Raw genomic sequence first — 27,737 nt, forward strand, 5'->3', positions numbered from 1 at the left:
GTGCACATGGTGGGAACCTGCAAAGAGCAGGTGCAGTGAGGAGTGGGTTACCTCACTGAGAGGGTGGAGGTGTGCAGCTCCTCATCTAACAGCTCACTGTGGCAGCTTCTCTGACGCATCTCAAACTCATCTGCTGTCACAAGTACCGAAAAGAACGGCCTTGTTATGTTTTACATGCACTTTTGCTCATCAATACAGTTAAATACAAAGCTCATTGACAAACGTAGCGTTACCTGTGATCGTAGTAAAAGTCAACTCACGTTTCGCCAGTCGAATGCTTTTAATGTGAAAGTGCAGGAGTAGGAAATTGTTTGCAATCCCTTGTAATGCAGTATTTACCTCGTGTTGCCCGAGTTGCCAACACGAAACACTTAATTCGGCATGTGTTTCATTCATTAAGAAACGTCTACAATGCAGTTACTGTGTATGCCGAATTTACAGGAAGATGTCTTTTTATTTATATGAGACCTTTTAGAGTTAAGCAGTGTAGGTGCTAGCGTGTGGCGATACCAAAGAAAACGATAACCTCGAGAAAAGTGTGGTCTGGCGTGATGCCACAGCTGATCAGGGTGTGCTTTTATTTCTACACATTTGTCTTTTATTGTGAAACGCCTCCGGCCGGAATTGGCTTCGTTATCTTCTGTCACGTAGCGGAGCTCGTCAACTGTCAACACGGATTCCGGACAAAACCTGCGCCGCTTTCTCGCACATTGAGGAAAAATATGATGCAAAGGACGACATTTCCCACAACATCCCGGATCAAAACGTTGTATTTGTAGACTTTTTGGTAAGTTTAACTCGATGTTGTGAAGGTTTGTCTTACGGTTAGCGTATTAGCATGCCTGGCACCACCAGCTAAAGGGGATAACGGTGGCTTTGCTTAGCTGCTTAGCTGTGTAACAAGGTTAACATTGTCTGCATGTTGGCGCTCTCTTACGGCCGAGGAATTTGATTCTGTCTCGACCAGCCTTTTACGCGTTTGTCCTCCACATGTACGGCGACCTGCTGTTTGTTGTGTGTTTACGTTGCCCTCACATCCGTAGGTCACAGTGACAGTCAGCAAGAGGAACTGCCAGCCGGGGGTGTCTGGCAGCTAAACAAGGCAGTTCCTTAATTCAGTGGGAACAGACGGTACCAGGTGACGGAGGCAGTAATGTCTCTGTTGGTTTACTGGCAGGCTGGCGGTAGGAAAACACCTGGCCGATGTGTCCGGACACCTTCTTATGTGTCAGCTCAAGGGCAAAGCTGTGTGCCAGCTGGAGCCAGGCTTATGTTGTATCCGCACTGTGATATGAGCATCCCAGAGACTGACATCTGCACTGCTTTTAACAGGTGTTATGGTGTATACGTTTAAAGTGAAGTATCACCACAAAACCGACCACCCACAGGCTATTAAACATATTTAAAACGGGAGGAGTAGACCACCTTCTCACATCTATCATTGTAATAGTGTGTGTGTTTTAAAGATAAGAATAAATATAAGTTAAAATCCCACATTTAAACTAATTTGTCTCCTTATTTCCCATCCAGAGTTAGAACATTTGAGCTTTCTCCAGTCAAACGCTGGTTACACAGACGATTTGCTGCCTTTGGAAACAGGAAGTCAAGCTCCTGTTGCTGTCACACACTTCTCAGTTTGTGCGTCAGTTGTCCTGGGTGTTTCACCTGAAGGTTCCCACTGAGGGTTTGTTGAGCTCCGCAAACCGTTTAACACTCATTAACTTCCTTCATTTCACACTTTCTCACGTGGAAGCTGCCAAATGAAACCTCCGCCAAGTGCCACAGAGCTGTTTTCCACAGAACCTATCAGACAATGGGAACCAGTGTTCTCGTGGTGCTTTGGTTACAGTATTTCCTGTCATTTTTGCAGACCGCGGTTTCATCTGGTTTGAAAGGAGGGATGCCGGTGGAGAGCGGGAGCAGCAGCGCCGCCGCCCGCCAGGCTAAGCAGAAGAGGAAGTCCCACAGCCTGTCGATCCGCAGGACCAACAGCACGGAGCAGGATCGCTCAGGCCTGCAGAGAGACATGCTGGAGGGACAGGTGAGGACTCGCTTACACAGCGCAGATAAGCAGGGACACTAACGAACCAGTCAGTGGTCCTCTGGAGGTGTCGACTGCTCCCCTCCTGCGTCTGTCATCGTTAGCTTGCTGTCCTGCTGTTGTGCTCCAGCTGTAAGCCCTAAGCCAATTAGGTTTTAATGCTCCCATTTAGAGAGCACATAATGCTTTATGTTGTTGCTGGCTTAAGCATGCCGCAATTACCGCCTGATTGTTGTAAGTTTATTTTCACTCCGTAGCTGAACAGATGGACGTATCAGCGGTGCTTGTTTTCATCGATGCCCTGTCGGTGTTTAAGACTCCCTGAATGTGGAAGCTGAATTTGATGTGTGGTTGGACAGACAAAAGTAATCATGCAGTCCCAGTAAGCAGAGCTTTTCTGGATTTTGACAGAGGGCCTGTTTTCTGCCAACAGTGTAATCCTTTCCTCATGATTTTTTTGCTTTTTCACCCTTTTGGTGCCAGTCCTCTGATAATCTGGACTCCTTCATGAGACTGGAGGTAAGTTTCAGGTGTCCGGCCCGCCATGTTTCAGACAGTAGTGTGACTCCCCAGTAGTTGTTAGAGCGAGCTTTGCTTGCGTAGGTTTGATTAGTATTGTGTGGTGAACGTCTCCATTTAGAATCAGTTTTTGTTTTCCCCTTAAAAGATGTGATGTTCTAGATGCTCCAAAGACATTTAGGGTTTAGTCACGGCTGCAGTAGCTGAGTAGACTTGACTGTGTTTTGCATTTGGCGCAGATACAAACCCAACCCAAGATCACACGACTCACAGTGACGTTATTCATTGGGCAGTTTACTAATCTGTGGTTCTGAGAGTAGAAATAAAAGTAGCAGGTGAAATGCAGTTTACTGAAACAGCAGCGATATCTGGTGCAGCTGTTAGCTGCTCGAGGCTCGTGTTCAACTGTCTGCCAAATCTCCACAGAGGATCCAGTGAAGAATGAACTAAAAAAAGGCCTGTTGTTGTAATCCAGGTATTGCAGGGTGTGTCCATCAGATGGGTGTGCCTCAGTGCAGTTTTACCCATGAATCCATGTGGTGCGAGTTGTGTCCTGTGGCTGAGCTCGATGTCTTTGTTGTGTGTAATGAATAGTGCCACATAAATAAACTTAATCAAACAAGTAAGTCCTCCTAACAAGCTGAGAGGAGTTTCTTCGTAGGACCCGTTAAGCTGGACCACAGCGTGTCTTTGTGTACCTGCAGCCTACAAACCTTTCTGTTGCCAGCATCAGCGTGTGGATGTTCACAGCACACTTGACTGATTTTCTTTAGAGAAAATGCAGAGTACGCAGCGCTCACGTGCAGTTTCATCGCGATTGGACAAAGCCTTGAGGACTTCCTGTTTGGCTTCTGTGGCCTCTGTGGCAGCAGGCCTGCCTGTAGTGAACTGTGTCACTGCTGCAGTCGCCTTCTCAAGTCTTAGAATTTGAGGAGCTTGCAGGGGGATTGTGTCAGTGTTTGTCTTTAAATTGATTTAAATGGCTCAAAAAATCTTGTTGTTTATTATTAAAAATGTAATATCCAGTAATACAAAGGTTCACCATCATTCTTTTCAATCATTTTAACTTAATTATGTTGATATAATCTGCAGCATATTGTCATTTTCTTCCCATTTTCTCTTCACTTTTTGCTCCATAATCATGATCATATTGTGACCATCAGCAGAAGATTTGCTCCACTGTAAACCAGTAATGAAAGTCAGAGTGAAGCTGCTTCTTCAGGCTGTTTGTGCTCCTTGAGCCTTTGATGGATACTTTTATTGACTACTTCCTGTTTGAAACCAAGAGTTCGCTCATATTTCCTCCCTCAAGGTATTTTTGTGTGATGAGTCTGGTTTGCAGTGCCAAATGGTAAACTCGTATTATGTGAAGGCTTTCGTACTCAACAGACTCTCATCTCCATAATATTTTACAGCTTAGTCATGTTTCCCTTCTGTACTTTGTCTCACTTTTTTCAACCCTGACTTTTTCTTCTTAATTTTTATGCCTATTTGCAGCCCAAACCTTAATACATCTGTAGGCAGTATAAAACATGGATGGATCTTCTGGGTCAGAAAAGCGAAGCCTTAACCCTGCAGTCTCTCTAATGTCCAGCAGGGGGCGACTCGGCTGGCTTCAATGAGAAGTCGTAAGCTTGTGAGAAAATGAGTGTACTTCTCAGCTGATTTATGGCCTCAGTAAAGAGTTTGCGGATGAGTTTATGGTGTCAGTCACCAGCTTCAAGTCTTCTTCAGCACAGCGTGATGTTCACTTTGTAAGTTAGGCTCGTGTTTAGAGTCAAACACACCATAAAACAGGGGATGCTGTCGGACGAGGATGCCTTGTTACTGACAGGTTGCTACCGCGGCGTGTCCTCGGATTCTCAGTCAGACCCAATCAGGAAGTCCTCTCCAGCTCCACCCTCTTGATTAATCAAGAGACCCTCATAGTGACCGATGGTGAAAACAGCTCTCAGCTGCAGCCCGACACAAACGGTTCATATGATCCTGTTGAAACTCTTCTGCTCACGTTTGGTTCATGTTGTCCTTTTGTTCCCCTGCAGGACTCCAAACTGCCTCTGACTCTGAGGAGCAATCTGCTGGACCTGTTCAGTCAGATCGAGAGGGAGTTTGAAAACCTCTACATAGAAAACCTGGAATGTAAGTCCTCATGAAGGTTTTGATTGGAGTCTAAATTAAAAACAAACAGCAGATGGAGCCAATATACCCAGCACAGCAGCAAGCTTCTCCACAGGCTAATTGTTAACATTCAGATGGAGATTAAAACACCTTTTTGTGATTTTTTTAAATTATTATCATTGTTTGGAAAAAACAACTGGACTTTGTGATTTGTAACCACACGTCTTCCAGTTTCCACAGCAGACCTGAAGGAGCTTTTACTTGACACGATTAACATAATCGCTTTACACAAAATAAAGTGTAGTGTGGTCATATGTTAGTCCTTAATGGGTTACATCATGACATTGAAAGTTAAAGTGATTAATTCATTACAAGAACAAAGATTTTTGTGTCAGTTCAGTGTCTTTAGAGAGTCTGTCTTGAAGAGGTCTCTCGGAGGACTTTGTAAGCAGAATCATTTCTGAATGTCCTACAGTATCTGCTTTCTGACCTGAACCTGGTCTGATCACAGCAGGTAGAACCAAGACCCCTATGTGGTCAGGGCCGAGTGCGGTTGTTGTTCTTGCTTTCAGTCTTTTAACGTGTGACCTGTTGGACTGTCAGTACGCAGAGAAATCGAAACGCTGAACGACCGTTTGGCTGCAGAAGGACAGACTTTCGAGGGGGCAGATTTAGCCAAAGGAGCTCTGAAAACAAAAGGTGAGACACGTTATGAGCATTAGCTCTTAAAAACTACTGGAGCTGCAGTTTGTACCTTACATTTGTCTTATTTCTGACAATCCACAGCGAGTCACAGCACCAGCCAGCTGTCACAAAAACTAAAGACGACCTACAAGGCTTCCACAAGCAAGGTATGAATTTATTTGCTATTTTTCTGTTCCTCAGAAGGAATAATTATCCAGAAGATTGTATATGATTATTGTAAACATTATATGTTGAAGTCTGCCTGTATATGTGTGTGTTAATATTTATTGTTGTCATCAAAGTATTGGATTGAGAAAATGTTGATGTGAAAACTGTGAAGGCAGAATTCAAATGTTAAAAGGTTTACCTGATCAGCTGGCTTCGTTGTTTTCTGGCTCGTCAGAGTAGCATCTCATGTCTGCGAATGTTCAAGAGAAGAACTGCTGTCTCTTTCACCTTTTTGCTCGTAGCCGCGTTCAAACTCTTGCCATGCCAGAGTAGGTGGATCCCGCAACTTCAGCGTAACCGGTTGGGAGTTGTGGGGTGGAGACTCATGGGTAACTTGTTGATTTCTCCCCCTTGTGTGCCAATATGCATGAACAGCCCAGCCAGGGGGTGGACGCTCCCTCCCCGAGAGACTTGGTCATTCAAATGTAGGAGTTTGAGCTTTTCTCTCTGCGTGAGATAAAAACACGACTTTGTTATCTCACTAACAGCCTCTTTCAGTTGCACCTCCTTGGTTTTGGTTTAGCTACTGGTCGGCATTCACGTAATGGTACACGATGGAGACATCTTTAACATGAAGCCGTTGTTACCTCAGAATGCTTTTTGTGCCCTGACTGAGTGTGCGGTCTGCTGTAAACGCTCGGCCATGTCAGATTTTGCTTTTCTTCTGAAATTCCTTTCATGATTAACATTCACAAAGACTTGAATACTTAACATCTGTCAGCAAAGGTCTATCAGATACAGCAGCTTTAAAGGGTCAGTTCTCTCAAAATTGCTGCTGATGGTACCCAACCAGGTGAAATCAGTGGGTTTTCCATTTAAATATTCTTTATGATGTTATTGTGAATGATGTAGTATGGCACAGCCCCATTTTCACAGGATTATACACTAATGAAAACACAGTTATGTCACAGTTGTGCCCCTGAATCACGATGCCGCGGTTACGATTCAGTATATCGTGATGCTGTAAGCGCGGCCCGTGTTCTGTGTTTGTGCTGACTTCTTCCTGTCTCCGCTGGCGTTGTTACGTTGGAGTGGAAGAATCAAATGGCTGACGACGGACTGCAACACTGCCGTCGAGCTGCCCGGGCTTTAAACATGACACAAAACGAACCAAACCTTTGCATGTAAAACATTCATTAGAAATCTGCACAGAGTTTCTGAGAATCAGTTCAGTGTTGCAGGAGAAAGTGTTGCAGTGTTCTCTATTCCCCCTTAGGTCTCACATATATTGATTTGAAAATCCATACTGTCAACTCATCTACTGATAATGAAACTGATCGTGAAACAAAAAAGCAAAATCTTGCGGCGTCTATGGCAGACTGCACGCTGACGCTGCGAACTGCAGAGCCTTAACTGCTGGATGCGTTAGATTTCACAGATCCTCCAGGCTTATTTTGCAGTGCTTGGCGTTTCCTCTCACCCTCCCGTCCCCGTTGGCTCTTTTTGAAGTGTTACGTCAGTGTTACATGGGAACGAATCACTGTCCACCCAGAGTCAGTTTTTCACTTTCTGTCTGCATCCTATGACAAACCTTAACTCGGCAACATCATGTTAGGCTGATTACAGACGACACACAAACCACATCGCTTCACACTCATGTAGCAGAGACCTCAGCTGCTTGATAAGTTTTATTTGTTTTTACCAGAGGTTCTGCTGTGCTGCTTCCTAACAACCAGCAGCCACTGGTTCCCAATCCGCTTGGCACTGGTGTCCCCACTGTCAGCTGATCTGACATCTCCGTAACAGATGTGAAGGATGTTCCATGTGTCGCCTGAGATGAATGATGTCCTTCTTTGTGCTCTCCTGCTTCCTTTCAGTTGGAACTTATTTAGTGGTCTGTGCCCAAAACGAACCAAGAGTCCAGTTTGTATCATCCCCATCTTTAATGTAAACACCAAAGCTCCATACAATTGATAATAACTACTGATCAGTTTCCTCTGTCCCGCCATAACTGTATTTATTGATTTTTTTGGCCCCTCCTCCCCTTCTGGATTTTCTTCCTTCATTGTGGTTTGCATTCATTATAATCCTGTACTGATAAATGCAGCAAACAGTGCTGATACTTGAATGTGTCTGCACTCGTGTTGATACCAGATCTGGGTTGACTGGTCATCGATGGTGTTTGTTTTAAAGCATTCGGAGCATCTGACTGGTGGACATCAGCCCCGATTAAAACAAACTTAAAACAAATACCAATAAAGATTTTTCGTAAGCCCTTTTGAACCCAGGACTGATATGAATAACACTGTCAACCGAAGCTTCTTAGCCCTGGCATACTACAAGGACCCTGCTGAGCAGCTCCTCAGTTCTGCTGACCCGCTTCCTCCCTGTATCAGACCAGGGTTCCTACACGGCTCTGCAGAGGCATCATTTCCTGCCTTTAAAATGTTAGTGAACACAATGTGGGGGAAGATTTTGTAACCTTCATATTCATTGAGTTGGACTTATTGAAGGTATAAACAGCATATAAATGAATCTCTAAATTCATGGATGATGATTTGATTTGATGCAGCTTCACTGACATTCAGCATTTAGAATCAGTAATTTGACTCTGGTTGTGTCTTAAACCCCCAAACTGCCCGTTTATCGTCCTCTGCCGGTGTTCATATCAACACTGGACATCAAACGAATGATAGCACACCCAGCCAGGAGATGCAGGAGATGCCGCTTTGGGCAGTCAAAGGTGTAGGAACCCTGCTAGCTTCAGTGCCACGCTGAGATTTCCTTCTGTGTTAATGTGACTCTGATGTCGGCGTCAGATCGTGTCCAGTTTCAAAGCGACCACGTCCAGGGCTGTGTGCCAGCTGGTCCGGGAGTACGTGGGCCACAGAGACGGCATCTGGGACCTGAGCGTCACCAGGACACAACCTGTGGTGCTGGGCACCGCGTCGGCAGGTATTTCACTCACCTTGGTCTTACCTTCAGTGAGAACTACTGCTCTGCCTTCCTCAGTTAAACGTCAGTGCTCTGCTTCCCACACTGTTGAATATGTCAGAAATGTGTTTGTCATTCACACTGCAGAAACATAATTTCAAGCTGGATTTAATTTCAGAAACTCTCTTAGTATGAAGTCTGTACACATCAGCCATGTGCCATAAAATTCTGTTGAATGTCGACTCTACATCACGTGCTGTCTTCCCTTTGTGTCCGTGATGTGTGTGAGCAGACCACACGGCGATGCTGTGGAGCATCGAGACGGGAAAGTGCCTCCTCAAATACCTGGGCCATCAGGGATCAGGTTAGAAATGTCTCACTCACAGACAGAGCCTCAAGTCCAAAACATCAAAACATGAAGCGAGTCCAAAGTTTTGCTCTGCTGTTGTGGTTTTGTAAGTTGGGTTTTGGCCACACGATGACCTGCTGAAGCCACGTCAAAGTGTCCAGCACTCAGTGTTGTAAATATCTGTACGCTGCATTCAGAGGAAGTGGTTGTACTCTTCTCAAAACGTGTTTCATTTTCTTTGAAATCAAAAAGGCCAATTAGAAACGACTTACAGAAAAGAAACATCTCAGATGGTTACAACACAAGTAATAATTAAGTATTATATCATGAGTGTGTATCATGACGTGATAAAATACATCTTTGTCTCTGTCTCCGCAGTAAACTCCATCAAGTTCCACCCCACTGAGCAGATGGCTCTAACAGGTAACGATCCAAAACTCCTGGGTGGTGACAGCTGCAGTGCTGTCACAGCTGGAAAATAACATCACACACAAACCTCTGGTGGCCTCACGTGGACGCAGCGCAGAGTTAAAGACTGTCAGATTGACTTAAGCCTCTGCAGCAGCTGGGAGAGCTGTGAGCTGGGATGTTTTGGGAAAAGTTGGCTCGTTTGAAGTCATAGGAGAGAATACATTTGTAAAAGAGTAGGAAATCTAAAGAGAAATAAACAGAAAAATAAACAAGGCAACATGCGGGGAAAAGCAACGGATTTCCACATTACGTGTTTCCCCTGTCTGTCCTCAGCCTCTGGAGACCAGACGGCTCACATCTGGAGGTACATGGTGCAGCTGCCGACTCCACAGCCTGTCGCCGACGTCAGCGTAAGCATCAGCAGCACCACAGCCTGTTTGTGGGCGTCGCTTCGCCCCTGACGTTGACGTCTTCATGAGCTGAATCTTTATTCCCTCGCCTCTCAGCAGCAGGCGCCCTTCGATGACGACGTGGACTTTTCGGACAAGGACGAGGCCGACGGCGAGATCGAGGGTCCAAACGACTGTCCTTCTGTCCGTGTGCCCACCACGACTCTGCGCAGCCATCAGGGCGTTGTGATCGCTGCTGATTGGCTGGTGGGAGGCAAACAGGTGGTGACGGCCTCGTGGGACCGAGCGGCCAACCTGTACGACGTGGAGACCTCAGAGCTGGTCCACTCACTCACTGGTAGGATGACGGAAACATCACGTGTGTGTTGATTATAGAGCTCAAACAGCGTGTCCACCACATGCTCAGATGTGCCTGCAGACATTTCTGAAGCTCATTCATTTGCACAGAGTCCCTCTGAGTCGAGTGCAGGTTCTGTTGTGTGTCCCTGACTGCTATCAGTGAGGTCAGAGGTCCAGCCGAGACCACGGTGGAGCTGACGTGTGGAAGACGCTTTGGCAGCAGTTTGTCAGCCTTGAGACGCGCTGTGGTTCAGCTGCTGTCAGATCAGTTACAGAAGAGCACACGGCAGACACCATGAGCACAGATATGAGAAAAACTGTGTGTGTGTGTGTGTGTGTGTGTGTGTGCTTTCAGGTCACGACCAGGAGCTGACCCACTGCTGCACACACCCCACCCAGCGTCTGGTGGTCACCTCATCCAGAGACACCACCTTCAGACTGTGGGACTTCAGAGACCCGTCCATCCACTCTGTCAACGTGTTCCAGGGACACACTGAGTCAGTCTCTCTCACACACACACACACACACGTTATGAGCAGTTAGCACTTGTTGCCAGCCCAGCAGAAACGAAACGTGCCGACCCTCCCTTCAGTCTAAACAAATCTTTTTTGTCACCTTGTCAGCACGGTGACGTCTGCTGTGTTCACCGTCGGGGACAACGTGGTGTCTGGGAGCGACGACCGAACCGTCAAAGTGTGGGACCTGAAGAACATGAGGTCGCCCATAGCAACCATCCGCACAGACTCTGCCGTCAACAGGTGTGTGGGCGACGGGGGTTTACCTGCAGTGTTTGACGAACAGCAGTCCTGTGGTTTCACATTATTCTTAATTTGGCTGAAATGGGAAAACACATGTTGAAGAAGCTGATGTAGGTTGGATGTGGTGCTGAAACGATCGTCTGTCCATCCTAAGAAACCGTCACCAATAATCGATATGGTGAACTAGTTGAGTAAAATGTCAAACTTTTGCTGATTTATGTGATAATTTGCTCCTTGTGTCTGTTTTACATATCAAATCAAACATATTTGGTTTTGGAATTGTCAGTCGGACACAATGAGGTGTTTTGGGCTCTGGGAGGTTGTGCTCAGTGTTTTCCAACATTTTCCAGCACGTAATAGACTTAATGATGAAATTACAAAATTGGAAACATCTGCTAGTTGCTTCCCTCGTTGGATCAGGACTTTGAAATCTGCTCCTCACTGAATCGTCCTGTGTTGTTGTGTCCAGGATCAGCGTGTCCGTCAACCAGAGGATCATCGCTCTGCCTCACGACAATCGGCAGGTCCGCCTGTTCGACATGTCCGGGGTGCGACTCGCTCGGCTCCCACGCAGCAACAGACAGGTCAGTCAGAGGAGGAGCAAGAGCCTCCGATTGGCCCTGCAGGGCTTCCATACGCGCACGCACGTACACACAAAGTATAGCAGCATATGTTAGTCAGTACTGCTGTAGTAGTCAAATTGTATTCATTTGTCTGTAAGAAGACTCTGGCACTGAAGGTACAGGCTTGTGTTAATTCTTCTGGAACATTTTGATTGGTTGTCGGTGCAGGGTCACCGGCGTATGGTGTGCTGCTCCGCCTGGTGTGAAGACAACACCTCCTGCAACCTGTTCACCTGCGGCTTCGACCGACAGGCCATCGGCTGGAACATCAACATCCCCGCCCTCCTGCAGGAGAAATGACCTCCACCTCCTCCTGCTGCCACCTTACAGTGAGCCTCCACCCAAAGTCTGTCTCTGGAGCTTCACACCGTCACGTCCTCGGGGCTTCAAAGGTGGCTTTAAGAAGTTTGGTCCGGTGGTCGGTTGTGTCTGAACGCTTGTCACGTATCATCAGCAATCGTTTGAGCGCTGAAGGAAAACCACAGACTTTTAACAGCCGCCTTTTGAGTCCACAGGAGGTCAGCGTCTGACACTCGAAGCTCCCTGAGGTCTGGAAAAGGACTGAATGTGTCACATTCTGACTCACCACGCTAGGATATACAGAACACGTGTGTGTTTTTTGCGTCAGAGTGATTCCTCGCCAACAACATCACGCGTAAACCACTGATGAAAAAAGCACAGACGAGGTTCTTTGTCTTCTTGCAAATCTAATCTGTGCCACTAACGTGTTTGGGCGAAGAATAATCTGCTCATTTTCTACAACAATTTGGTTTTTAGTGCATTTCAGGAGCTAATTAAACTCACCGTTTAGCTTCTGCTTTAATTGCATTTCCTGGTTTTTATGGCTAGAGGCAAAATGGCAGCTCAAGAAGGAAGCGAAAATATTTTTACGGTCAGTCTTTTAATTCTCTGTCACGTTTTCTGCCTGTGGAAATAACTTGACGAGACGTGCACGGTCTGCGTGGTGTTGGGCTCGTCCTCCATTTTGGTCAGCCTGCCGTTTCCTCTTGAAAATCACTCGAAATGTTGCGTTTGGCGCTTGAGTTGAAGAACATCTGTAAGCCACATGAAACACGTCCTCAGAGCTGTGAAGACCCGAGACTCCGTCGCTGTAGAGTAACGTGATGCACCTTCTTTCATTGCCAATAGCTGTTTGTTGTTTTAGGACAAAACGCCTTTGCAGCTTCTGTAAATAGTCAACACAGTTAGGATGGAAAATAACCCGACAGCTCAGTGCTGTTAGTTTCTGCTGGTGGCTCGTGGGATTGTTGCCTGCTCAGCCAGACGCTTTGGCCCTTAACCCAAAAAGGGATTCATGGTCCTGTCCTGTCTGGTGCCGGATCAGTTCGTACTGCTGCTGTGTTGTTACATACGGTGATGGTGATTGGCTCTCGGACTGAACCTGAGCGTTCAGTCACTCATGCAGTCGTTGAGTCTGTTTGAAGGCCATCCTGGTAATGTGCTGGTCTGGTCTCTGTTCAGGTTATGTTGGTCTTATCCGTGTGGAGACTTGAGGGTGTGGACCGAAGCTCTTCCTGTTCTGTACCGTATGGTTTCTCCTGCATGGCCGTGACTGGTCCCTCAGCTCAGAGTGTTGCCGTCTGGATCACCGGCTGTGTTCGTTTGTGTCGTACAAAGTGTTAGTTGTCCTCCTCTGAAGAACCTTTTCAGAAACTAAGGAACTCCAGCTGTGATTTGACCAGAGGAACCAGGGTCTAAATTTATTTCCTGGGTTCGCCCTGGAGCCAGTCGTGACTAGAGTCAATATTAGGTCAATATTATTTACTGATGTTAGTGGTATGTAGTCGATTTTGTGCAGGCTTTAAAATTTCAAGATAAAGACTGAGAGAACCAGGAAATGAATGAGAGCAACAAAAGATTTAATTTAGTTTTAGTTTAGACAAGGGTCTGACTTCTGGGGGAGAACATGTTGTCCCTCTGAAGGTCCCTTCTTGCGGGGCACAACTTTGCAAAAGTGCACGAACTTTGAGGGAGGCGTTGCAGCATTGAATATTTCTGATTGGTCGAGTAGTTGTCTCATCTTTGTTCATGCGCCAGTTTTGAAAAACTGCCGCTGCACATCAGTTTGGACCGACGGCCGTCATTGGAAAGTCGTGCAAAATAAAAAAACAACAGGCTGAAAGAGTTTGAAAAGTAGTTGATGAAGTTCTGCGTACTTTGGGAGGAAACCGGACTCCGTGAAGCCTGCACAGTCCTTCAGAGTAAGACGAAGTGTGACGGCGTGGCTTCTCGAGCGGCTCTGCTGTGTTCAGTCGAGGGACACAGAAATGAGCTGAATCACGTAGTGAAGTCTGATTTCATTCAGCTAAAAACGAGATACATTTAAAACTGGTGTTGAAATACGTGATCGCTGATGTGGGCTCCAAACGTGTCCTCCAGCATACTTTACTGACTGTAACAAAGTTCATCGCAGCGCCCTTTAGCCGTTCCTGTTCAAACAGTGTTGTGAGGATTCTGTCAGTGTCATGTTTGTTATGGTACCTTCAAACCAGTGAAGTCCCTGAAGAGTGTCGTGATGTGTTTGATGTCACCTGCTTTGCTGTCCCACTGCCACTACAATACTCTGCCAAAGCCTGCGTACGCAAGGAGCTGTAGTGATGTGTGTGTGTGTGTGTGTGTGTGTGTGTGTGTGTGTGTGTGTGTGTGTGTGTGTGAGATGATTTCACCACATCACGAGAGCAAAGTCTGAGTCTTAATGTAGTTTGGGCTGCAGTGCGTCCGTCGTCTTCTGCGGTGGGACGATGAAGAAGCACAGGTCCCAGGTCAGTTCACCCTGATTGTTTCTGCGTCCAGCTGTACATTTGTTGAGTGAACATTCAGACAAGCAAAACAAAAGAAAAAGCACATATTTAGTGAAAGCCCAAAGTTTTGATGTGAGTGCTTGTGGTGACGCTTTAAAACTTTGGCCGTGTGAAAGCAGCATTTGTACGCTGAAGGTTACAGCAGTCGTTTTCGTCAAAAAGCATGTGAAGTGTGAGCCTCCTCTTACTTTAAACATTCGTGTGATACAAACCGAAGCGCGGCTGGTTTGGCTGTTCAGTGCGTCTCAGCTGCAGTAGTTTTATGTCACAGCCCTGCATTTGTTGTTATTTTAAATTCATGTCATCACTTCATGATGGGTGATTTGAGTTCACCTGTCAGAGACTTCACATCCACATAAAGCTGAGCTCATTTTGTCATTTACACCAGGGATGGCAAGTGTCACGTCACGGTTCGCGTTGGACTGAAAGTATCAACTCCTAAAAACTATTTCAAAATATTCTAGTTTATGTTTAGAAAATACCTCTTTCTTGTGAGTAATTATTTATATTAGTGTTCAGGTGTGGTATTTTGCTATATTTTTCACTGTAGGTCACCTTTGGTCTGTGAGGAATTTTTAAAAACCATTTTAGCAGAAATGGATGCAGAGACCATCAGTGTGAGTCGTCCCCGGTTTAACTGACAAAACATTTGGATTTCTGGAACGTGTGATTTCTGTCTTATCCAGTATTGTTTTGACAGTTTAAACACATTTTTCTGCACTCAACTGCATTTTCTGCCAGCGCTGAGCCAGTCTGCTGCCACGTTCATAATTCACCCGCTTTAAGCGGACGTTCACGTCCTCGGTCACAGTTGACCACGTCGCCACATCGTCCCACCCGCCGTCGCGAAGCCGTGTTGAACTGTGGCTCCTCGGTGTTAACAGTGTTTCGTGTGATCAAAGTGTGGTTGATGTAGAAGAAGAAAACGCCACAGCTCGGAGCTGCGGGATCGACCTGGCGGCAGTCTGTGGATTATAACTGTGTAATAAGGGACAAGAACCTGTTTGTGAAATCACAATAAACCCGTCGTGCTGTTTGAACATTTTGTACTGGAGTGGTTTTTGGGTTGTACGTGATTGTCTCTTCAGAGGATTGGACACCAAACAGCAGCTGGTGAAGACAGTGAAACATCCGACAGCTAAAAGGTCTAACATTCATCAGGTGAACACAAAGACAAATGCCTTTTCTCCATGTCTGCTTGTTTGCTAAAACAAAAGTTAAAATATATGAGCTAAATTAGTTTAAAGCTGCTCACGACAAGGTCATGATTTCTGGAAGGAGACATTGTCTTTTCAGCAGTTTCCTTTCTGCTTTGAGCAATGCAAATGAAGTGTAAACTAGTTCCATTATACTATACAATACATATTCTTTCCACTACTGTATACTAATATTAGGAGCTTGCTTTATATTTGAAGTTATCTAAGCAAACATCCACTGACCTCCACTGTTTGTGGATGTTGATGCTGAAGTATAGCTTTGATATGATAAAAGATACTCAAACACAAAACACAAAACACTAACACAAATAAGATCATTTATTCCCAGGGATTAAAAAGACTCATGACCAGTATAGCCCACATCCATTCTGCATACCTAATAAAAGTTTACATCACATTCAAACTGGTCGCTCGCAGTAGAAGTGCTCTTACATTCCTTAACTCAGGAAACTTATAAATGAGCAGGAGGAGACACCAACCACACGAGAAGAATTTCCCTGGAAAGTAAAAGCTTTTGGGATGTTTGTCATTACATTTATCATTATCATGTAACATTCAGTAACATATTTCTGTCTGCAGTAAAAGCTTGACTCCACATGTTGTAGTGCACACAGTGTTTCACTAGGTGGCAGCGTGCTTTCGATGCTGAGTTTCAGAATGCATGAGGGTGGAAAACATCAACCTAACTGAACAAGGGAGGGCATACAGTTACATCAAATTACTGAAACATCAAAACACAAATTTTCTCAATGTAAACAAACACAAAAAACACAAAGAATAAAACTCAGATGTGACTCTTGGTTCTGTCATGTAGAAACCAGAAGCTGTTGTTACTAATAAAAATGATTTTGCTTCACAGTCATCTTCTACATTGTAGTAATCACATTATGGGAGCTATAAATCTTCTCACATATGAAGTAAACCGCTTAGTGTTAGAGTTAAGACTTGGTTTTTGGTTTGGTTTTGAGTAGGTGTGTAGTGGTTATGGTTAAGGTCACAATTTGCTAAAAGTCAATACGACGTCCTCTGAAATGACAAAACCATGTCTCTTATGTGTATTTATACTCCTATTATGTAGAGTTTGTGAGGACCAGGGTGGACTTTAGACCTTATGCGGACACTATTGGACAGTGAGGACATTGGCCTGTGAAGACTGTGTCAAAGAAGGTCCCTTAGAAGTAAATAAATGTACAGATGCAAGATAAAATTGGATGAATGAGTCCATCTTCAGTATCTTTGGGCATCTAATGATGTTCACACCTGGGCAGCAAACACGACCCACACTACACCAAATTCACGGTGTCTTTCGGCGTCTGTTTGCTGTGGCCTTTGGAAAACAAAAGGAGGAAGAAAATCTCCCTTAACTTTCACTTGAGCGCGTACAGAATTATTCCAAAACAGTTGGCCCAAAAGCTAACCTGGAAGTCACAGCAAATGGTTTGAAATTAAGCTTTGACTGACTGTTTTTTAGATTTGTATTACATATTTGTAGGCATTTGGCAACATATAGCAACATCTAACTTCTAATTGTAGTTAATTTTAATTAGCTGAATTGTGTTTTGTGTCTAATTTGGATTTTTGTAGATATCGTAGCTAAAAGTATTAGCCAGATTACATATAAACTCATAACTGGTGTGTCTGCAGCATGACAGTAACACTGCATTAGTGGTGCTCAGCTGACATTTACTCATTCAGCCTTAACTGTACAGTTGTTTCTTCAGTTAACTGACCTTAATAAAGAGTTAAATTCAAACACTGTATATTGCTTAGAAAATGTCTGCTAGCTAAGTGGTTTTAGGTTTAAGTTAGCCAAACAAGCTGGCGTTAGCTTCCAGAGCTTTTATACTACTGAAGCTAATGTTACACACTAAAATGTCTGCTCCAGCTCCTGCTCAAATTTCATTTACTTTTGTGTATGTGTTGTGCTCGTTTGCATAATCAGTTATTTACTTGTCTGTCCCATGTCTCTACAATCATCAGTGTTTATCATTTCTCATAGAAGCTAAACGGAGGAGTGTGGGAGGACGGTCTCATCCACATATTCAAAATGAAAAGCACATGAGAACTTCATTCTAATCCTCCACATCCAGCCTTTAGCACACATTGATGTTGAAGTGACCCAGTTCTGGAGGTTTTCTGAGCCAAGATCCCAGCCCTGCCCCCTGCAGAGTGCTGGTAAACTGCACCATTGCCCTTTGGTAGCGTCCGGCAGCCATCTTGGAGGCAGAATATGTCCCTAGAGGGGCTTCTTCACCGCTCAACTGACAAAGACAGAAGTTTAACATTATTGCAAAATTACAAAAATAAACCAAGATTTGTAGATACTTGGGGAGATATTCTCCACTGGTTCCACAACTGAAAAACTGAAAGCTGACTGAGCAGCCTCAGCGCTGGTCCATTTCTGTTGTGTCCATGTTGGGTTCTCTGCTAAGAATAACTTTTGTCAATCATCTCTTGTACTGTTCAGCCTCCTCAAAATGACGCCTGTCCCACCAAATGTCATTTTTGCACAGCAGACATTTTGACCTGTCAAAGCCCAGGTGTGACAACAGGTGTAACAACATTAACCCTTTAGGTTCCCCCTGTGAGCCACACCGATGGTTCATCAGCCGAGACCTGGAACTGAGGCGTCTAAATGGACGAAATGTTTGGTTATTGGTGGTTATTAGCAGTGAGAAAGCTCCTTTAAAGCCGCTCCAAACTGAACTGACTACTCAAGCTACATTGTTGATGCTGGTGCTTTTGGTACTGAACACAGTCATGAATCAACCACATTGCAAAGTCTTCGTTTTTTATGTATCATATGTCAATCAGGGCTGTCATGCTTACGTGTCCCATCATACCTACTGATCCATGTTTCTCACATTAGGGAGGTCTAAGGTCCGTCTTTAACTTGTAGTTCTTCTGTCTCGCTCCCCCTCACTTCAGTCAATTCTTTTTCAACTCGTCGAGTTTCTAAAATACTGCGTCATTATTTAACTCTGCCCCTCATTCAGTCTTTGTAGCTTTGTCTTGTCTCCGTCTGAGCAGAAACATTTCAAAATCTTTTTAAAAATGCTCTGTGTCTTCTCCATGTGATATTTAGAGCAGCTTTTCCTCCGCTACACGAGTCCAGCGGCTTTTGTAAATAATTATGACTCTGCCATCATCAGATTTTAAACAGCGATCGCTGGGCCCAGCACATGCATATTTCAATTCACAGTGGAAATTAAACCTTGCTTTTAAAAGACAGAAAGACCGATCGCTTCTGTGTGCTAACGAAGTAGCTGGTAGACCTCAGTACGTCAGCTTGTCTGTTCATCTGTTGTGGTGTTTTAAGTAAGCCACTTTTATCTGACATTGTGATTAAGTGCTTCAACAAGCAGCTGCCACATTCCATCCCTGCCTCAGACTGTATGGAAGCAAAAAAGGGCATTAATTCATTAATTCTGTATGGAAGCATTAATATTTTGAGAGCGCAGCCTGCAGTTCACCTTTTGCTTGCATGTGAAACAGAAAAATATATGAACTCATAAGAATGTGTGAATTTTTGTTTTTAAGTTTTTGAGGCTCAAACTCAAGATACACTATATAGACAAAAGTACTGGGACACTTGACATCACAGCAACAGGGACTTTAATGACGTCTCATTGTAAACACTCACACAGCTTTGCAGCTCTAACAGCTTCCACTCTTCTGTGAAGGCTTTCCACAACATGTTGGAGTGTTTCTGTGGGAATTTGTGCCCATTCATGCAGTAGAGCATTTGTGAGGTCACACACTGATGTTGGACCAAAAGGCCTGGCTCACAATCTCAAAGTTGGAAGCATAGCATTGTCCAAAATGTCTTGGTGTGCTGAAGCATTAAGATTTCCCTTCACTGGAAGTCAGGGGCCGAGCCCAAACCCTGAGAAGCAGACCCATGACGAGGGGTGTCTGGATACTTTTGTCTCTATAGTGTATTAATGAGCCTTATGTGCTTCCATACTGCTGGGTTCTCCTGACAAGCCTCACTGTTTCCAGTCTCTGACCCACCTGATGCTGCAGCCTCTGCCAGCGGGCGAACATGGAGCGCCTGCAGAGCCGTGACGCCGCCCCTGAGTCCTTCCTCCTTCCTGTGGAGGTGCTGATTTCCTCGAGGCCTACGTCACCACAGCTCCAGTTCGCGCTGACGTTCGGCGCTTTTCCTGCTGGCCGACCTTCACTGCTGCTCAGGCCTGTGCAGACAGCGAGGAAACCACAGGGAAGGTTTGAGGACAGTTACCCTCTGAGACTGGTGTTCTCATACAGTGTGTACTCACTTACTGACTTCTTAACCCCTGTCATCCACAGTCTGTCAGTGGGCCTCATTACTCAAAAACTTCGTAAGTCTGAAATCCTGTCTTATCGTAGGATAGGAATTTAGTTTGCCACGTTGTTTTTATTAAAATTTTTAACACCATGAAATACAGTCACATAATATACCGTATAATACAGCAACTGCTCTGCAGACTCAAAACATGATATTTTTTTCTATTTTTTTTCAACCTTTTCAAGTTTCTTCAGGTTCTTCTGTTTATCTCATACACTTCAGGTGTGTTAAACAGGTAGTTTGAGGCTGCATGTGGACTTACAGCCGAGCAGCAGCTGCTGCCGTCGGTGTGGGAAGGGCAGGTGCTTGACGGGGGCGAGGCGTCGTGCCATCGCCCTGCCCAGGTGACCCGTGTGGCTGAGCGTCCCCACCGTCAGGCTGTGCAGGTAAACCGGCTCCACCAGGTGAGAGAGGAGCGCCCCCTGGAGGCCCAGAACGCTCCACCTTTTGAGACGAACAAGTTTAAAACACAAGTGAGGTTTGCCTGAACTGAGTGAACATAAGATGAAAATTCCAAGTTGTCTCCAAGTTGGAACAAACTGAAACTGTCCTTTAAAAATTATGCACAATTTAAAGAAAAGAAAACTCACTTCGCCATCTTGTCAGTGCAGGACATGGTGATGAGAGGTCTGCCCTGCGACACGCCATCCCATGTCTGATCGGCTTTTCGTGCTGTGATAGGCAGCGTCCCCTCACCTCCGTCCACCTTCACCCTGAGGTGACAGTGGAACCTTCTGCTGGGATCTGACGTGAAGAAGAAGAAGGAGAGGAAGACTTACAGACAAACACTCTTGTTTTTAGCAGCACTTTGGCCCAGACTGAAATGTCTGCGCAGCTATTGGATGGATGTCTCTGACATTTTGTGCAGATATTCATGGTCCCCATAAGACTGAATCCCCCTGATCCCCTGACTTTTTCATCTCATGCCACCATTAGTTCTACTTGTGCTGTTATGAGTGAAATATCTGCACAGCTCCTGAATGTACTGGGGTTGGTGGACTGGTTCAGACGTTCACGTCTGTCTCAGGATGAATTGACAGAATTGAATTGAATTATGATTTCCTGTCGGGGTGGGGGACATTAAACCTGCCTGAGTCTCTGCCTAATGATGGTGTACTTGAACGTAACATGTTGGAGCCTACATTACCCAGAATGCACAGGATTTTTGCAGACTGGTTGTGGTTGTTCTGTGCTCAGCTGTGGGTTATTCACAAACAAATCGTCATTCTTATTCAAACCCCAGACTGTCCTGTTGTTGCATTGTGATGTTGTCTATTTCTGCTGGATTCGTCTTTGACAAAAGTTCTCACTGTTTGACACTAAAAACTGATGTTTGTTTTGGATCGTTTTCTGCGTGTGGCCCTGAAGTAGCTGCACAAAATCCTTGTCAACTCTAGAAAACATTTTATTCAGTCGCCGACGAGAAGAGGAAACCCGGACTGAGCTGCTTAATGAAGCCAGCAGTATTTATTAATTCATGCTTTCACAGAGCTAAAGTGTTTTATGGCAGATTTTACCTTTAAAAATAAATGAAACTGCCTGAGGTTAGTGGCTTTGTGCAGCAACTAAGGACAGAATATAAATAGCTGCAGAACATGTAGATTATTGAAGAGATCTATAACGACATACTGTGCCGATGACAAGGTGTGAATGTGCACCTGGGTCAGGTAGAGAAGCACAAATGACACGTATCATCATTATCAGAGTCTCACATGCAGCTGAGCTCTCGTACGGGCAGTTGAGTCGAGCGTCTCCGCACGGCGACGAGCTGACGTACATGTGGAAGAGGACGCCGTCCTGCAGGCGGAGGACGCCACCGCCGCAGCCATCTTTATTTGGTACGAAGATGGATTGTTCCTCACAGTCTGCTGGCTTACTTCACAGAGGACACCGAAAAGAGAGACAGAGACAAAACGGATGACAGAAACTAAACTAACATCTGACTAAAGACTGACAGCACAAACTTAGTTAGATAATTTATGCAAAACTCTATCAATCCCAGCTGTGAGGATAACCAGCAGCTTTTAATCGGTCAGTTTGTAGTTACTGATGAGTTTATTTGCACATTTTGAGATGCGGGAACCTAAAATATTGAAGAAAACATATCTGCTTCTGTGTGACTGAAAAAGCAATAATCAGAGCTGAAGTTAGAAAAACTCTCCTGATTAGAAATGAGTCAGTTTAGAAGTCAAACATTCAGCTGATCTGCTTCGTCTGTGCAGATGTTTACGATCAGATTTCACTGACAAAATGGATGTTACAAAAACAAACGCTTCTCAACGTAAAAAGCAACCACAGAAAATCGTTTGCGGGTCGGAGCTCAGGGTCGTACCACAGCAGCAGCTCCAGCTGAGCGTACAGGAAACGAACCAGCGCCCTCCGGCTCACGACCTCAGCGTGGCAGTCGCTGAGCGTACCGCCGTGGTCGCTGACGCTGTCCGAGTCCAGACACTTGGTCCCTGTGGCCAGAGACACAACCTGGGCTGATCTGAGGTCGAATCCTGGAGCAGACGTGTAGGACAGGAGAATGTGAACTGCAAAGTTCAGACTTTTGGTGACTTGTTGGGCCAAAGATTGACTTTCTCAGTTTTGGCCTCCACCACTCACCTCTGGTCATGACGATCCCTGCCAGGACCTTGTGACGGGCGTGCGAGGTAGACAAACAGTTGTCTGTCAGCTCGTTGTATTTCTTTCTCACCAAGTGGAAAATGGACTCTGCGAAGAACTGCAGAAGAAGAAACGGTGCACGCAGAGTTTACAGATTTGATATGTTTCCATGCAGTCCTGAGATAACTCAGGACGCCTTGATGGAATTTCTTCAAACTTGGCACAAATGTCCACCTGGACTCAAAGACGAACTGATTAGATTTTGGTGGCCAGAGGTCACCATGACCTCACCTGTCCCTGTTCCCTCCTCGCCTTTAACTCAACTCATTACTGCTGCCCACATTCTGTATAAAGTTGGTAGGAGAAACTGAGAGGCTACATTTTATTTCAGCTATATTTGAACCTGATGACATTAAGACTTATTTTCCCCGGTAGCCACCAACACCCAGAAAACCTTCAAACGAAGTGTGTGGAGATGCGCCAGCAGCTGTGACGTTCGCCTGGAGCACGAGTACGAGCTCGCCAAGAATCTCTGACAGTCTGTCAGTGATGTCCGAGACTTTTCTCGCTCCAAACTGTGCCGAGGAAGAGAAGGCTCACTCCTGCTTGTCAAAATATGCCTAATTATGTGTTTAGAGGAGAGTCACTCTTTTGGCAGACATCAGAAAGTTAGGTAGTTAGTTATATGCAGCAGAGCATCAAAACAAAACGACGGCGTGGAGATAAAACCGCGGTGACCGTTAAGATCGTGTAAATATCAGCCGTGCTAAATGTCCTCACATTTTTCTGCCGAACATTTGGGAGAAAACAAGACGTCTCGACCCATCAAACTCTCTCCTCAGTCTGGAGGAAGGAGATGAAATGTTTGACAGTCTGAATTGAGCCCAGTAGAAGCTGCAAATAATTCATGTTTGAGAAATATGATGGGTGGGTAAACCAGACGTCCACCGACTGTCTAAACTTAAAAAAAAAAGAAAATAGATCATCATTTAAATGATTTGGAGGTCATGTTTTATGCAGCTTAATTACACAATGAATAAGATTAGTGAGGGTTTGTGGGCACAGTTCAGGTTGTCCTGTCAGCGGTTTTACAGACGTCTCTTTAACTTTGGTGGACCACAGTGGACCTGATGTGGTCTGACTGACATAAACACCAACACGTTCAGACCAGTCACATAGACCAAAGCAAGAGCTGGACCGGCTGACCCTGGTCCCGTGTGGGAACACTGTTGTGACTGTTTCGTCCGGTTCCGTCGATCCTTCACACCGCACGTTAGATGATAAACTGGTCTGATGCACAATAAAAACTTTAAAAAATGCAGGAAGTGGAAATCTAAAACCATTTCCACTTCCTGTGTGGACAGGAAGTTAAAAGACAAAGTCAGAGCTCGTCCTTGCTGCTGAAACATACAGTATAATGTTGTCATGGTGATGTCACCTGTTCAGAGTCAGCTTTAAAAACACAACACATGTGATACACTTAGAATTCAAACCCTGCGTGTCATTAATTACCCCAAACTATGGACCTGACCTCAGGGTCTGCATCGGAAATGTCTTCTTTGTTTCTTTGGAGGGAAACTCCTCTGCTCGATGTTTTCTGGATGACTGTGGCACAAGGTCGTGTGTAATGAGTGTGTTAAACAATTATCTGTCAGATTATTATGCTCTTCACACCACCTCCTCGCTCCACCTCAATCTCCTCGGTCTGCCGCCGCCCCTCCTTCATCCCTAATGTGCTGTAATAATGTTCATTAATGCGTCACGCCGCCTGACAGACAGTTCATACTGAAGGGGAGCTGATGCTAAATGATCATCTGGGGAGGATGTGCAAAAGAAACTACACAAAGAGGAGGAGGGAAGCATCTGCAAAAGTGTTGAGTGTTGGTGGTTCAACCTGAATACGACTAAAATCAAATCTGGAGCATCAAAATGCTTTTATTTTCATCTAAAATGTTACCCTCCTGTCTAAGGATGCTCTCATCAAGCCTCCCCCCAGGGTTTAATAAAGGCTCTACATGTCTTGTCTGAAGACTCCATATTCTTTTGCATATTTAGATGACGGTGTGGTTCAGTATTGGCCCTGCTCAGCTCCGTGAGGCTGATCTTGGAAGACGAATCTTCTTGTATTCATAAAAGGCGACAGCAAAAGACGCAGCGGACAATTCGACTATAATGAAGTTGTTTGGATGCTACAGACGAGCGTACGGGACAGCATCCAGCTCTCGGGCCTCGGGACATGATGGCCATGCTGATGTGTGGCTCACTCCATTTGGTAGCACACGGCGCAACTCGGACCCATTAATCCAGACCATTTAAAAGACTGACGAGAGCTAAAGACACAAGAGGCGAATTCAGTGTCGCTGCTTCAAGCTGATCTGCTGTCTCAGAGTCAGGGAGCGATGTCTATGACATGTGAGGGGCGCTTAAGTCTGGGGCAAATTCCTTTTATTTCTTATTTTATTTATCTGATTTTGTTGACATTCTAAATTGTTGCAATCCTTAAAATAAAGAAATGTGTCTTTGTTTTCAACGCTTTACTTATGCAGCCTGTAAGTTGGGGGGTGGGGGAGTTAGACACAAAATTACTGTTATTTATTACATATTTATTACTAACATAACAGAATAAACCTAAGGAATATGTAAATTGGAGAAACAGCAACTCACAGAGACTAACACCACTGAACAAATGAGATCTGGACTAAACCAAAACTGTGTGCTTACTCTGAAACTGAAAACTGAGTCCTATATAATCCGAACATGAATTAAAAATGAATTAAAAATGACCCAGTTTTATCAGCTGAACTGCTGACTGTATATAAGATGGCAGACAAGACAGAACATCTGATCGCCCCCTGGTGGCTGGCTGCAGTACAGCTCATAAGCTCCTCCCCCAGCGCACATCAGTCATCTTTATGTCAGTGGCTGAAACAGGAACAGAAGATGTGTTTGATCCAGATGCTGTGTGGTGACATCAGAAGCCTGACCAACTCACCTGAGGTAGCTGATCTTTGGCTCTACTTGCCTGGATGACCTTCCTCTCTGGTCCCAGACTTATGTTGTAAAGAGACTGTAGGGCGGCTGCTGCTGCCTGGGCTTTGGCCAGCCTCTTGTTGCGACCACACCCTTCAAACACCCTCCCCTCCACCCTAACCACCATCACAAAACTCCTCATTGGCTGGCCATGAAGTCTCTCTGTCAGGCACATGTACCTGAGTCCAGGTCGCAGCTCACTGAGCAGCACCACCGGGCTGAGGTGCTCTAATAGTGAGGCGCTAAGGGCTCGTCTTTTCGGACTTGCCGATGAGACCAAGTCCAGCGTGAGTCGAACAAGCCGTCTGTGGTTGTAAACGCTGCGGCAAACCTCGTTTTCTGCTGCTGTGTTGCAGTGCAAGAGATCGCAGTTTTCACGCAGCGATGGCTCGAACTCTTTGAGTAACGTGTCGGGGATGTCCGGCTTATCTGCTGTAAAATCTGTGGGAGTGCTGGTGAAGTTCCACATGGTGGCGTGAGCCTGGGAGGCGTTTGGGAACTGGATGAATGACCGGAGAGCCAGTTCTGCAGCCCTCATCTTCGCCTGCTTTTTTGTTGGTCCTTGCCCCTCGAAGCGGAAACCATTCACCTCCACGCCTACGGAAAACACTGGGGCATGAAGCGGGCCAGTCTTTGACAAGACCTCATATTGCAGACCAGGTCGTAACTCGTTCAGCTGCACCAGCGCGTTCTTCTGAGTCACAGTCCAGGCTGCTCTTTTACAAGTCAAGTGGCTTTGGTGGAGCAGTCGTTCCTTTCCATCCACAAGCGGCTGCTTCCTCTTCAGAGCTCTTGGTGCGTGTTTGGGGAAGGTTGTGCAAAAAGTTGATGGATGATACTTTTGTAGTGAGTCACAGTCCATCTGTCTTTTCTCATCCTGATTCTCCAAACTGCTCGTACCTGTGGACAAATCCAAATCATGACATGGAAAAACAGGAAACAAGAGCCAGAGACTGAACTTTGAGCTAAATGCTGACGTGCCTCCAATGACATGCAAATGTTGGGCAGATATAACGTTTACTGTGTCCACCATCTTAGTTTAGCCTGTTAGCATACTAACATGTCCTCATTAGCAAGAAACGCAGACACCAGCTGAGGCTGATGGGATTCTTGTTAGCCTTGCAGATGTTTGGTCCTAATCCAAAGTTTTGGACCAGGTTACTGTGTGATCAGCCTAATTTTTGGAACCAATGAATAATTTCAAAAATCGAAGGCGGAAAGACGAAAACACAGTGTTAATGTGTCTAACTTTACAGTTCAGGTGGAAACCGACTGTAGACTTTGTGTTAGTTTCACTTTCAGTTTGTTTTTGGATAAAACAATGTTAAATACAAGAATGTGTCGCTCTGTGTAATGACTTCTCTTTTCATCCACCGTCTCTGCTCTTTACTCTGCCTTTCTGCAGTCTGCCATGCACATATGTGGTTACAGGTAACCATGTAAGAATCCTGGTTGCCTGGTAAGAAACCTGGTTACCTGTGTAAATTTAAAAATGTAATGTCAGTTTATGCCGTGAGAATGTTTCATAGCCAAATAAACTGCTTACCCACTTGGAGTGTAATACAGTAAAACAATCCGCATAATTTCAACATTTTCCTCGGTTACGTGGCGCCTGTGGTAACGTGGTTGTAGCATGTTGTCAATGACAGCAAATCGTGGAAAATTTTCAGGTGGGAAGACTTACTTGAGTTGTCTGCGTCCTCAGCTGACGATGCTCCAGGATCCCAGCGTCTGATGAGGGGTGACAACGTGTTGCTCCGCCCTGAAAGACAGCATCATCAAACACACAAAGTCACTGAACACTTTCTCCACAGCAGGATGCAGTACTCACACTTCTGTGGTTATGAACTGAGCCCAGTTACAGACTCTGAACGCCTCGACTGCATAGTTTCATATTCACTCCCTGCCATTAAAATAATGAGGTGGACTGAGGTAAACACATTCATGGTGATAGTGCAAACGTGGTGAGTGAGGCCGGCAGGACCGTTAGAGTCCCCACGAAATGGACGGAGTGAAAACAAACAGAAAGGCGGCAGGCGGGGTAATTGAAAGGTGTCGGTGATAAGGACTGAGGTTCTCCGATGGGAAGCGTCCAGGGACTTAAACTGAACGAGAAGCTTTGCCTTGTTAATCCAGTCACACAGTTTTTGAATCAAGCACAATAGTTTTTCATTAGATTTCAAGCGATTTGGCAAGTGGTCTGAAGGTTTCGCAAAGACAGGAGTCCATCGGTGATAACAACAACGCCATCTTGTCAAAGATAATCATGTTTCTCCACATGTGGTGGTTTTCATCTTTACCAATGAGTTTTCTTTGGGAAGACGTCCAGTAAATTGATTGTGACGGTGCCACAGGGTTTGCAGAAACAAAGAATCTG

General features: G+C 45.3%; 2 protein-coding genes across 4 annotated transcripts; one reads left to right on the forward strand and one right to left on the reverse strand.

Annotated features, from left to right (window-relative positions):
- The first annotated feature begins 413 nt into the window (after positions 1-413).
- Positions 414-15,216, forward strand: LOC124069149 (WD repeat-containing protein 37). 2 transcript variants are annotated; one of them, XM_046407979.1, is made up of 14 exons: positions 414-787; positions 1,871-2,041; positions 4,603-4,699; positions 5,282-5,377; positions 5,465-5,529; positions 8,350-8,485; positions 8,757-8,828; positions 9,192-9,236; positions 9,558-9,634; positions 9,731-9,971; positions 10,329-10,470; positions 10,597-10,731; positions 11,201-11,315; positions 11,523-15,216. In XM_046407979.1, exons 2-14 carry the CDS (start codon positions 1,901-1,903, stop codon positions 11,652-11,654), a joined length of 1,494 nt encoding a protein of 497 aa, XP_046263935.1. In that variant the 5' UTR covers positions 414-787; positions 1,871-1,900; the 3' UTR covers positions 11,655-15,216. The 2 variants fall into 2 exon arrangements, with proteins under 2 accessions (XP_046263935.1, XP_046263936.1); XM_046407980.1 differs by having other exon boundaries at positions 9,734-9,971.
- A 410-nt stretch (positions 15,217-15,626) lies between these two features.
- LOC124069137 (double-stranded RNA-specific editase B2-like) lies at positions 15,627-27,334 on the reverse strand. Of its 2 annotated transcripts, XM_046407959.1 has the most exons (9): positions 27,045-27,334; positions 25,323-26,260; positions 22,331-22,448; positions 22,056-22,224; positions 21,436-21,599; positions 20,314-20,467; positions 19,986-20,167; positions 19,408-19,589; positions 15,627-17,654 (listed from the first exon to the last, which is right to left on the reverse strand). In XM_046407959.1, the coding sequence occupies exons 2-9, from the start codon at positions 26,220-26,222 to the stop codon at positions 17,487-17,489; spliced, it is 2,037 nt and encodes a 678-aa protein (XP_046263915.1). In that variant the 5' UTR covers positions 26,223-26,260; positions 27,045-27,334; the 3' UTR covers positions 15,627-17,486. The 2 variants fall into 2 exon arrangements, with proteins under 2 accessions (XP_046263915.1, XP_046263914.1); XM_046407958.1 differs by lacking the exon at positions 27,045-27,334 and having other exon boundaries at positions 15,628-17,654; positions 25,323-26,779.
- Positions 27,335-27,737: the final 403 nt, after the last annotated feature.

The sequence above is a fragment of the Scatophagus argus genome, chromosome 13 (genome assembly GCF_020382885.2).
Source record: "Scatophagus argus isolate fScaArg1 chromosome 13, fScaArg1.pri, whole genome shotgun sequence".
Classification (NCBI taxonomy): Eukaryota; Metazoa; Chordata; class Actinopteri; family Scatophagidae; genus Scatophagus; species Scatophagus argus.

Excerpts from the sequence above, each read along its gene's own strand:
- LOC124069149 (XM_046407979.1), top strand. The coding sequence starts at position 1,901 with ATGCCGGTGGAGAGCGGGAGCAGCAGCGCCGCCGCCCGCCAGGCTAAG. Across the intron at positions 8,486-8,756 it reads GCTGGGCACCGCGTCGGCAG|ACCACACGGCGATGCTGTGG; the intron begins GTATTTCACTCA and ends GTGTGTGAGCAG. Across the intron at positions 9,635-9,730 it reads AGCCTGTCGCCGACGTCAGC|CAGCAGGCGCCCTTCGATGA; the intron begins GTAAGCATCAGC and ends CTCGCCTCTCAG.
- LOC124069137 (XM_046407958.1), bottom strand. The coding sequence starts at position 26,393 with ATGGTGGACACAGTAAACGTTATATCTGCCCAACATTTGCATGTCATT. Across the intron at positions 20,168-20,313 it reads TGCACTGACAAGATGGCGAA|GTGGAGCGTTCTGGGCCTCC; the intron begins GTGAGTTTTCTT and ends TCGTCTCAAAAG. Across the intron at positions 19,590-19,985 it reads GCAGCAGCTGCTGCTCGGCT|GCCTGAGCAGCAGTGAAGGT; the intron begins GTAAGTCCACAT and ends CTGTCTGCACAG.